Source organism: Littorina saxatilis, linkage group LG6, assembly GCF_037325665.1.
Source record: "Littorina saxatilis isolate snail1 linkage group LG6, US_GU_Lsax_2.0, whole genome shotgun sequence".
NCBI classification, from domain to species: domain Eukaryota; kingdom Metazoa; phylum Mollusca; class Gastropoda; order Littorinimorpha; family Littorinidae; genus Littorina; species Littorina saxatilis.
In genome coordinates this window covers 25,023,576-25,035,114 of record NC_090250.1, presented here as the reverse complement: position 1 = coordinate 25,035,114, position 11,539 = coordinate 25,023,576, and the positions used below count along the sequence as shown (strand labels likewise).

The 11,539-nt window shown below is 40.4% G+C and overlaps 2 protein-coding genes across 2 annotated transcripts in view; one reads left to right on the top strand and one right to left on the bottom strand.

Annotated features, from left to right (window-relative positions):
• Window positions 1–455: 455 nt before the first annotated feature.
• Window positions 456–3,606, top strand: LOC138968811 (uncharacterized). Its single transcript, XM_070341458.1, has 2 exons — window positions 456–1,761; window positions 2,082–3,606. Exons 1-2 carry the CDS (start codon window positions 632–634, stop codon window positions 2,974–2,976), a joined length of 2,025 nt encoding a protein of 674 aa, XP_070197559.1. The 5' UTR covers window positions 456–631; the 3' UTR covers window positions 2,977–3,606.
• LOC138968806 (AF4/FMR2 family member 1-like) overlaps window positions 3,015–11,539 on the bottom strand; it is an 84,066-nt gene continuing 75,541 nt past the window's right edge. The window contains exon 20 of the mRNA XM_070341450.1: window positions 3,015–7,836. Within this exon, the coding sequence (XP_070197551.1) occupies window positions 7,727–7,836 (110 nt within the window). The 3' untranslated portion in view covers window positions 3,015–7,726. The remainder of the gene's footprint in view (window positions 7,837–11,539) is intronic.

Here is an 11,539-nt window from a genome sequence, read left to right as displayed (position 1 = left end):
TAAATTTCCATTCATGCAACATAAATTATTCAAACTGGAAGAAATGCCTCAATAGAAAACACTTAGCTGTATGTTTAGATAAGATTGCCTTAAGGGAAGAGGTGGCACGAATTTTTTTACTAAAATCCTTCCAAAATGTGTTTTGGGTTTCCTGCAATATTAGGTACTTTGAACACCCTAGATTCATTGTGTCATGTTTATTTTGTCAATTGTATCGTATTTTTTGCAATAAAGTGATGAATTTCAAAGTGAGTGCACATGCATGAGTGATAAAAGTCAGAAAACTTGCTGAAAAATCGATGTTTTCAAGGGCTTGAAACAGCCACTTTTCTTCCAAGAAGACAAACTCGTTGCACTCGACACGATCCATCGGGAATTCCTGTTTGCTGGTGACGTCAACAATACCCCAAAATAGCCCGTTATTTTCGCTCAACTGTCAGAGCACAAGCATACTATCCGCGACAGGAATTCCCGGATTTGCAAGATTGACCGTCGATCTATGAGAGCTCTTCTCTGGTTGGTCATTGTAACTTACCATGGCTACTGGCGCATGCGCAACAAGCCTTATCCGCTGTAAACACAACATCGGTTTGTCGATCGAATTACACTACCGTCTATCAGTCGGCCAGCAATGTTCACTGCAAAATTCAACGATAGAAAGAGGTTTGTGGGGCAGGCATCGGGCAAGAGGAAGAAGCAGCTTGCATTAGCTCGAATAGCCGAACAAGAAAAGTCCACGGGCGATGAAAACGCGCCCCGCGAAGTTGGCGCAGCGGAGTGTGTCGTTTTGGATGGTGGAGGTGATGCACATTTTTCTCATCGACTTCAAGTCGAACCTCGGCCAGTGTTGTGCGATATACACGACAACCAGCAGGAAATAGAGGGTGCTTCAGCCTCTGCGAAGAAGCTAAGAAGATTCAGTGGTGCCGATGACTTGCAGAACGCACAAGTGCCAGCCGATGTGCCTGCTGAACCGAAACGTACATGGTGTATCGTTGAGTGTGGTCAGCTCAACTCGCTATTATCGGATGTGAAGTGCCCGGAATGCGAAGCAGGACATTTAACGATACGCGTTGGAGAATCCATGGGCTTGTCCCAAGAGTTAGCACTTTGCTGTGACAGCTGCCAGTACAGACGGTCAGAATTTTCTTCACCTAGAGAGAGCAACCGCAACCACATGAAGAATGTTCCCTTTGACGTGAACAAACAGATTGTCCTATACTCGCATGAGATTGGCAGTGGGTACTCAAGTGTGGAAAAGCTGTGCACAGTGTTTGGCATGCCCGTGATGAACAAAAGCTCATATCAAAGAATTGATAAAAAGGTCAATGCCAGCATCTTGGCCGTAACAAATGTCACACTGGTGGAAACTGTTGAGCATGTAAATGTTGCATACAGGCAGACCTTTCCTCAAGGTAGAGCAGATGTCCAGTTTGACGAAGAGGATGAAGACGCTGCCTGGGAAGAAGATGACGGTATTCTTTGGGTAGATGTTGCCTTTGATGGCACCTGGCATAAAAGGGGTTTTTCATCACATTATGGTGTAGGAGTGGTGGTTGACGTTCTCACTGGGTTGGTGCTCGACTTCTCTGTAAAATCCACCTACTGCCACACATGTGCCATGAATAAGGAGAAATTGGAGGAGATGACCCCTGCCCAACAACTGCGATGGGAGCAGCAACACCGGGCTGAGTGCAGCATCAACCACCAGGGATCTGCAAAGTCTATGGAGAGGGATGCAGCGTTGGAGTTATGGGGAAGGTAAGAATATAATCTGTATACCCCCACCATAGCCTATCTTTTAATTTTTGAAGTTCAGAACAGAGAGAGAGAGAGAGAGAGAGTGCACGAAGATTCGATTATGAATTAGTGACAATAACAAAGTTCATTTATAGCCTTTTATAACAAAACAAGAACAAAACAATACTACTGTGAAAATATTTTGTAACACAACACCCCCCCCCCCCCCCCCCTTTATAACTTTATAAGCAAATCCTGAACTCATAAATTGTGTTCTGCAAGTAGAGGTGCACAATTTGCTTGCCTACACAATGGGTTTTCTGATTTTTACTGTGCTGCAGGTCTGTTGAGCGTCACAACCTCAGGTACAGAACTATGCTGTCGGACGGAGATTCTACGGCTTTCAATGCTGTGGCTGCAGCTCAGCCCTACGGTCCCACACGTCCCATCACCAAGCTGGAATGTATCAACCACCTCCCCAAGAGAATGGGCACAGCTCTCCGCAAGGCAGCAAAGGATGAAAGGCTTGGTGGAAGAGGGGAGGGGCGACTAACAAAGGAAAAGTGCCAACGCTTGCAAAACTACTTCCGTAGCGCGATCCTCAACAACCTTGAAGATCAGCGAGCCATGGAGCAGGCGATCTGGGCCACTTTCTTCCATGTAACTTCAACGGACGAGGACCCTCACCATGACAGATGTCCAGCTGGGCCAGCCTCATGGTGCTTTTTTCAAAGAGCCAGGGCAGAAGAGCAACCACCACCTCCACACGCAGAGCACAACGGCACCGCCTTGTCCAGGGAAGTCTCGCATGCTGTTCTGCCCATCTACAGAAGAATGACCAATCCCATTCTTCTCAAGCGCGTGGCCCATGGCAAAACCCAGAACAGTAACGAGTCTCTGCACAATGTCATGTGGGGACACTGCCCCAAAGAAATCTTTGTTGGGAAAGGCCGGGTGGAAGCAGCCACCGCTGAGGCTGTTGCGAAGTTCAACAGAGGCAACTTTGCACTGGCACAGGTCATGGACCACATGAGCTTGCCAATAACTGATCTCATGGAGGCTGCTTTGGCCAAGAAAGACAAGGTTAGGATTCAGAAAGCAGAGAAAGCAACAGCTGTGGCCGCTGTGGCAGCCCGTAGGGCAAGATGTGCGGGTCGTCAACGCCAGCTGGAGCAGCAAGAAGACCAGGAGGGGGAGGTGTACGGAGCTGGACTGATGGGAGACGGGGGAGAATAAGTAACTGAACCATTTCAAGAAGTCCGTGAACAATACAGGAGCACTCATATCATCTTTATTTGGCCATCTGTCTTCATCTTTTTTACAGAAACATTTCACAAACTTTCAATCACCATTTTCTCAGAATATGATTTTCAAGGACGGTAACCACGCGACGAAGGTCTTCACTTCTCATCTACTTGTGGTAGACTACCAATTTTTTCACCCCAATCATTGTAAATGAATTCGCCCCGTAGTTACAGGAGCGCTTTTTCAAAAAAATTATGTTTTTTGTTTTTTATGAATTAGAATAAAAGCCTGACATAGCATTTTCATGCGAAAATATAATGTCGGCCAATTTTTTTTTATTTTATGGAAACTAAGGCTGATACTCACAAAAATGCTCTGTAACTACTGAGAAACGCTACTTGTGAGTTCATAACAACAAATATGAGGTTGTTAGCTTGAGAAATTTCTAAAATATCACGCTAGAGCTGAATAGACCGTTTCATGTTTTTTTGTCAAAAATCGAGCGTTTTTACCCATAAAAAGACCCTCAGGCAATTTTTTTGCACAAATGAGTCTTTTTATGTGTTTTTGCTTGATAATACGTACAAATATTGCAAGAAAAAGTGCAAACATCCAGTAGAAATTTTTCGTGCCACCTCTCCCCTTAAAATGAGTGTGCCATAACACTGTAAGCAAGCATTAGTTCAGGCTGAACCCCCCAAAATGTTATACTTGAATTAAAAAAAAAATCATATTGTTATTTGTGGGGGCATGTCTGAAAAAGTGTAATATGTTTAACTTAAATTATTTTCTCAGTAAAATGATAATACATTTGACTTATTAACTCCAAACTTTTTAAGGTTGTATTCTAGTATACGCTGAGCTGGGAAAAGAATACCCTTGATCTGTTCTTGTGTAGAACTAGAACTAACTGTCCCGTACTTAACAAACTTTTAAGGTTGTATTCTAGTATATGCTGAGCTGGGAAAAGAATACCCTTGATCTGTTCTTGTGTAGAACTAGAACTAACTGTCCCGTACTTAACAAACTTTTTAGAATGGAAGACAATGCTAGTATGGTTTTATTCCCATCACTTTCACACATCCACTCATGTGTAATAGCAGTGACATCACAGACTGAAAACAGTAGATTTTAGAAACATTTCCGCACAGATCTTTCTTTTCTGCTGGTTCAACTTTCCATGTCAAAAAGCCTTCTTAGGCTGAGCGAAATACATCAACACGATTTTGAGTGTAAGCTACTGAACAGCATTTGTGGAAATTCCTCAAAAAAGGTTTTCAATTGGGGGTGGAAAGGGTTTACGATATGGTCATTGGATGTGTGTGTGTGTGTGTGTAGAGAGCCGTTTCAAAAGTTACTTTTGACTCAAAATGATTCTGTAATCTGACTGTACTCTGTATGTTTTAATAACACCTTTTTTAACATTTGCTCCTGATATACATTCACATCAATAATCAAGAAATAACATGTGGCTGAACGAAATATGTGAATACAATGGACGCTAACAATCATGAAAGGATTTTTAATGTGCCTGTTCAACTGTATCATGGGTCAGAAGTAGTATACGATTATAGTAGCCAAACAGATGGATCTTTAGCGGTCATGAAACTTTTTCCGTACAACAGGAAAGTATCGAACGAGCAGAAGGCAGAGAATAAGAAATAACAGCTACTTTATGTAATTGTCAATGTTATGGCTAGCTGTTAAGCCCATACAACTTGTTGATCATATTGAATAACATACTGAGGCGTGTGAAACTATTCCCAACCCTGTTAACTTGCCTACTTAAGAACATTTTCTTTTCTCCCATGCCTATAGTATTTACTTAGGGGCAAGATTTGCATTTCAATAACGACGTGAAAACATTTTAGGATCAGCAGAGAGCATGCAAAGTTTTATTTTCTGTTATCTCAAGACATTTGTTCACAAAACATTACTGTTCTACAAGTACTATATTTACATCAATTTGGAAAGGTATTTGTTTCACTTGACAATTTCTGCACTGACCGAAATGAATAAAAATATTTGCATGTTTGTTTGTAAATGACACTTTGCAGCCTGATTTACAATTGTGCAGGCTTTCTACTGCAGTGGCCTTGAACACGCTCACAGAATGTATGAGCATATTTGCAAATTGGAAGTGAAAAAAACCATAAACACCAGTTCATTGTGCTCATCACAGCTTCAGTTTATAACACAGTCAAACCTCTGAACTTGTCCATTAGGTTTTGGTCGTATTTCTAACCATCTTTCTTCTCTCACGTTTAAAGCTTATGCACTATTTTACAGTGTCTTTGTGTTAATATGGGAAGAACAAACAGCGATAATCACTCAGAAAATTCTACTGAAAATGTAACCAACGATAATCACTTAAAAAATTCTACTGACAATTCAACAAATGATAATCACTTAGAAAACTCTACTGACAATTTAACAAACGATAATCACTTAGAAAACTCTACTGACAATTTAACCAGCGATAATCACTTCAAAAACTCTACTGACAATTAAACCAGCGATAATCACTTAGAAAACTCTACAGACAATTTAACCAACGCATTTTCTCCTACGTTGTCTTTGATACCTTGAAATGGTACACCTGTTGCAATTCTGCTAATGGAGTTATCGTCTAACATTTCAAGTTGCTGAACTGGCCGAGGGAACACTGACGACACCATGCAAGGTACAGATGCACCAACAGCAAAGTTATTATCTAATGCATATAAAAATCAATAGTAACCCCATGCCTTACATCCTTATCTTACACGCAGTGAGCGATACAATTCGGGTCATTACTTCAGTGGCCAGCAATTTTCCAGCAAACGCAACAGAATGCAGAAAAAAACAATAATATATGGCAGAGATAATGGAAGCTTCATGATTGACACACCACTCACAGGTCAAACTGATTCCTGTCACAATATTGCTTCCCATTTCAATTCAAGTGAATCAGAGGCAATATATATACATAACCATGAACTCACACATACCTGGTAAAAACAAAAAAGGAGAAAGAAGCCATTTTCAACTGCCCCAAATAACAAACAAAGCCCCCAAATACGCCAAGACAACTTTCTGGCAGATTCTCAGTCTCCATAGATCTTTTCACTTTGCCATTCCTGTGATGCAACAGGACTCTTCCCATCTGATTCTCAAACTAAATAAATTAGCAGAATACGTATTCTGTTTCTCTACAAACAAAAACAGATCAGATCAAAATTGACATCAAGTCGATCAACATTCAGAGAAAAAAGCCAACAATTCATCATTCTTCGGAATAATGTCGTGTCCAGTTTTAGATAACCTTCTTTGACAATTCAATTCATGAAAGTTAAATAAAAGCTTAATCATGTAAATATTGAAATTTGATTGTAGATTTTTACCGTTTATAGTGTAATTATATGATTCAAATAAATAGATCAATAAGTTAAATGATGCAATCCTACTTGACACACATTCACTTTCTTTTTCTGTGCGTTTCCTTGGTAAATCAACCAATAAATAAATAAATAAATGGTCAATAATCTGAAGGAGTTTTGTGACATTATCTAGATCGAACTTATCACGCAGTAGACAGCCTCCTATCACATAAAAACAATTAAGTAGCCATTGGACAAATCAAACCATTAAAATAAATGTAATCGCATTAATAACTGATGTGGTGTACAAGTAGTATTCTTCACCTTGAAGAAAAAACAAACAACACTTCAAATCAGATTTCCTTTGGAAATAAATGTATTCTTCAGAATCAAACAAAAAGGAAAGCTAGTCACAGACATGGTGCAAACCTGGACAAAAATGTAACAAAAAGAAAGAAAGAAAAATTATTCATGACTATCATTCTGTCCCTCAACAGCTGTACTGAGTAGCACTGACATGATCTCATGAAAACACTGGCTGAGGATATAAGTGGTTTCTGCCCTGCGCTTTGGAGACGTTCAACATGTTACCCCAGGCTTCCATGCAAACATATCACAAACATAATGACCCCAAAACTTGCACACAAATACCATTCCATTTTTCAACAAAGTCTGTGACGTTTTCCGTTTCACTTTGTGACCTCAGTCTGCTTTCCAGAAGCATCTTTCAAGTTTTAAATTATATCTGTAAGTCACCCTTGTCCTCATATGAATCACGTGAACTACCATGGAAGTTCCCTTATAATCACTCTCCTCACAACCAGTCTTGCACACACAGAGAAGAAAACTTCACACGCCGCCAAAGCCTCAGGCACAGGAAGATCTCGTACTGACATGTAATGGAGACAAGCTCACTGTCGCTGTAGGCAAGCACACAGTCGCTGTCTCTAGAAACGTAACAATCCTGTGGTCCAAATGATGAACAGCAGTAGAGGCACAAAATCCGACGCCATTCAAAAACACACTGTAATGTAGAAGGAGCACTGGCGCACGTTACACCGCTCACATTGGCGTACGTTACAACGCGTACGCTCACAAGACATCACTTCAGGGTAACGCCGCTTTACCCTGCTCTATTGCACTCACTCTCAAGGCATCACAGCCATCCTGCGACCGGTCCCAGGCTCTTCATCGTGCACTCAGCTCCGAGTCTGCAGCAGGCCGAAGCCAGGACCGCTTGCGCCCTTTTCCTTTCTCAGCATCTCGACTTTGATCCAGTCACACAGGAATGCTCACAACTATATGGCAGTACTGGGGGTTGTGTATACAGTCAACCCAGTGGGGAGGGGGTAGGGGGGAGATGGGGGAGAGGGGGGCCGAGGCTAAGACGAGGTCAGCTCCTTGAGGGCAGCGTTAGCGTAGGTGACCAGGTGCTTCATGCCGCTGTGCAGGGACAGAGGACCGTTGCGGTTGTCCAGGTGTTTAAAGAAGCCTGCAAGCAAATAAATCAAAACTGTATTCACAGGAAAAGGTATGACGGAAAAAAAATGGAACCGTCAAGATTGTGTACATCAATTTATCTATCATCATTTACTGATTACAACACCAACAACAACAAAGAACCTAGAGAGTACGGCACACATCATGAAGATTGTGCGTTTCCATTTCATCCATTCTCTTTTTTCATTCAACATTAAATAAGTACAACACCAACCACAATGAATCCCCCAGATGAAAGTACCCACCATGGAGGTTGTGTGCACCAACTTCGGTGTCTGACTGGTCCCAGAAGTCATACATCATTAAACTAGAGGAATACCCGGCTTCGCCGGGGTGAATCGCGAGACAGAGACAGACAGCGTGGCGGTTCACCACAATCACCTTTGAAGGCGAAGTCCTGTCAAACGGGATTGAGAATTTTAGAGCTTATTTCTAAGCCCTATATTATCTGTTATGGCTTCTCAAATGCCAGAACATACAGACAGAGCAAGCAAAGAGGGAAGCGGGCGAGTCTCTCTCTCCGAGTTTTCCGGCGTAATTGTACAGACAGACAAAAGCCGCCAGACCCCATCACAAACAGAACTCTACAATCCACAGGTGTTGCCCACACACACACACAAACACACACACACAAACACACACACACACACAGAAGCCGTATATATATATATGTATATCTATATGACTAAGTGCCAAAAGGTGCGCACGAAAAGCGGACAAAGGGGCTAAAAAATAAAAGTTGACAAACACGACTGATATTGTGATTTTTGTTAAGACAACAGATGCTGGAACCCAATTACGAAAAGAAAAGATAAATTTACCCAAATGATTTTACAAATAACGATAATTTTGTTCGTTATATCATTCAAAACGGCACTGAGTCATAGCATTAAGGTTATCTCGCACGTTTTTAAAGCTAGGGCTTTGAAACTTGGCACACAACCAAAGTATAATGACCTCCAGGTATGGTGCACATCACACTAAACAACATTGAATTTCAAGGTCACAGCGAGGTTAAATTTCCTTTGCAAACTGGAAAATTGTCGTTGTCACGTCTTACATGTTTTAATACTAGATCAGTTAGACTTTACATACTTCACATACTTTCAGCATTTTTATAAAACCTCATTAAAAGTGACCTGCTTGTTAATCTTTGTCAAAGTTCAAGGTCACAGCGGGGTCACATCTGGTCCAAATGTGGAATATTTTCAATTTATTCAGCGCGTTTATAGCACGAGCTTTGAAAATACACACAGTTCTAGTGTATAATGTTCACACACGATTAAAGTCTGGTTGAAAAAGTCAAGGTCACAGCAGGGTCGCGTTGAGGTCAAACATATACATTTTTCAATGAGGTTTTCTCATATGTTTTTGAAGCTAGGGCCTTGAAACTTGGCACACTACGCAAGTTAAATTAAACCTCATCAAATTCCAAGGTCACAGTAAGGTTAAAGATCCTTTAAGGATATTTTCTAAAAAAGGTGACCGCCTGGTTAATGTTTGTCAAATTTCAAGGTCACAGCAGTGCCATCTGGCTTAAACTTTGAAAAATTGTCAATTTCTTCAACTAGTTTTATAGTGTTTGAAGTCATTCACACATGATGAAAGTCTGGTTGATAAAATCAAACGTCAAGGTCGCAGCGGGGTCGCATTGAAGTCAGACACATACAATTGTCATTTTCACGAACGCCTTTTAAGCAACACCTTTGAAACTTCACACATTCCAAAGTTTTGATGTTGTTTGGTTATAATCAAAGTGTGGTCAATTTCCATGATTGAGAGCATTCAGAGGGGTCAAGTTGAGGTCACACAAAAGAGATTAAATTGTCGACACAACAGATGAGACTGGCTACCACTGTTTATTTTAATACACTTTTATGCAAATTTTAAATTGTGTTCAACCATATACACCAAACTCACCCAAACTCCTGAAACATCCAAGAAAAGGAAAAATGTGTCCAAGCAAGGAAAAACGCCATTTCTTCAAAGGCTGGAATAACTACAGAGGCAGCCGCGTCATTACACACAATGCAATTACGTCATACATCATACATTTCTATGAGTCATGTTGAATGGAATGGTGGCATGTGCCTCTATTCTAGCTAACAACAAAGCTGAAAAAATGAATATTATCTGTTTGTTTTGTTTGTTTTACCCGTACGAGACCTTTCTGTGACCTTGACATGTGACAAGGATCTACCTTAACTTCTTTAAGTCGGAGTTGAGAGTTGTGTGATGTTTGAAGGCTCTCCCTTTAAAAAAAACTGAGATAATGATGCATTTTCGTGTTTTTGATTTGCCCATGTGACCTTGAGATTCGACAAAGGTCAACAAGACTTTAACCGTGTATGGGGGCTATTAAGCCCAAAAATGTGAACTTTCAAGGTTCTTGCTTTGAAAAACTCTGAGAAAAAGGTTATGTTTTTTTTTTTACCCACACGAGACCCTGCTATGACCTTCACATTTCTCAAGGATCAACCTTGAATTCTCCATGTTGAACAATCATTAAGCAAAAGCGTTGTTTGAAGTTTGAAGGTTCTAGCTTCAAAAATCTCTGAAAAAATATGTTTCATCCGTTTTCTGAACCACATGTGACCCAGCCGTGACCTTGAAATCTGACAAGGGTCAACAAGACTTTTACCATGCATGGGGGCGATTAAACCCCAAATGTGTGTGAAGTTTCAAGGTTTCAACTTAAAAAACGTCTGAGAAAAATATACATTTTCCTTTTTGGACAATGTGTTGCACGCAAGACAACACGACAAACGCTCGTGTTATCATTCTTTTACTTTAAGGTCGACTTGCGTGCCCGCTCTTTCGCTAATCTCAATTAAAATTCATCTTAGAAGTTCGGTTTTATTACGCTTTTAATTAAGAAGATTAAACTAAGACAACAAATAGTTAGTTTTACCCATTAAACTCGATAAGGTAGTGACATTTTATGTTGAACGCAAGAAGGTGTCGCACGCAAGATCTGAAAAAATGTTGACGACATAATTTCAACACTTGATAGCGCAATCGTGGTTCGTGATTTCTTCACAAATTTTGAACACAGAATGTGTCACGTGGTTCCGTAAATGAAGTAGATCTTTGTACATGTAAATTTTGTTTTTAAAAGAAAATAACCGTTAATTACCGAACATTTTGTCGCACGCAAGATATGACGAAATTTTCAAATCGTTTTCAAAAATGCTGTTCAAAAGTTCTGCAGTCTTTGCTGGATTACTTGAAAGACAGCAGTTTGATACACCGTTATCGCTTGACGTGTCGACATCAATTCCAGAGTTTTTGAAAAAGAAATTTAGTAAATATCTGCGATTGAAAAATGTATGCCGTGATGACGAATCATCTTGCGTGCGACACCTTAAAATTCGGTTATCGAAAAAAAAAAATTCTCTCGAGATTTAGATTTGACGTTTGGTCTCGTCTGTAAAGCGATGTTTCAGGCATTCAATCAAACTAAATGCAATTCATTTGTGCTTCTTGTTATTTTTCTGTGGCATATTCAAAACACGAGGTATCACGATGTCCTTTTTCAGATGGCCGGTTTTGGCGTTATTTTTGACTTTAAACAAAGATAACTTCAAAACCGTTCAAGTCAGACACACGAAATTATGTCCACTATCTCTTCGCACATTCATCCACACACACACCAATTTTCAGCAGACACACGTTTTTAGAAACATTTTTATTGT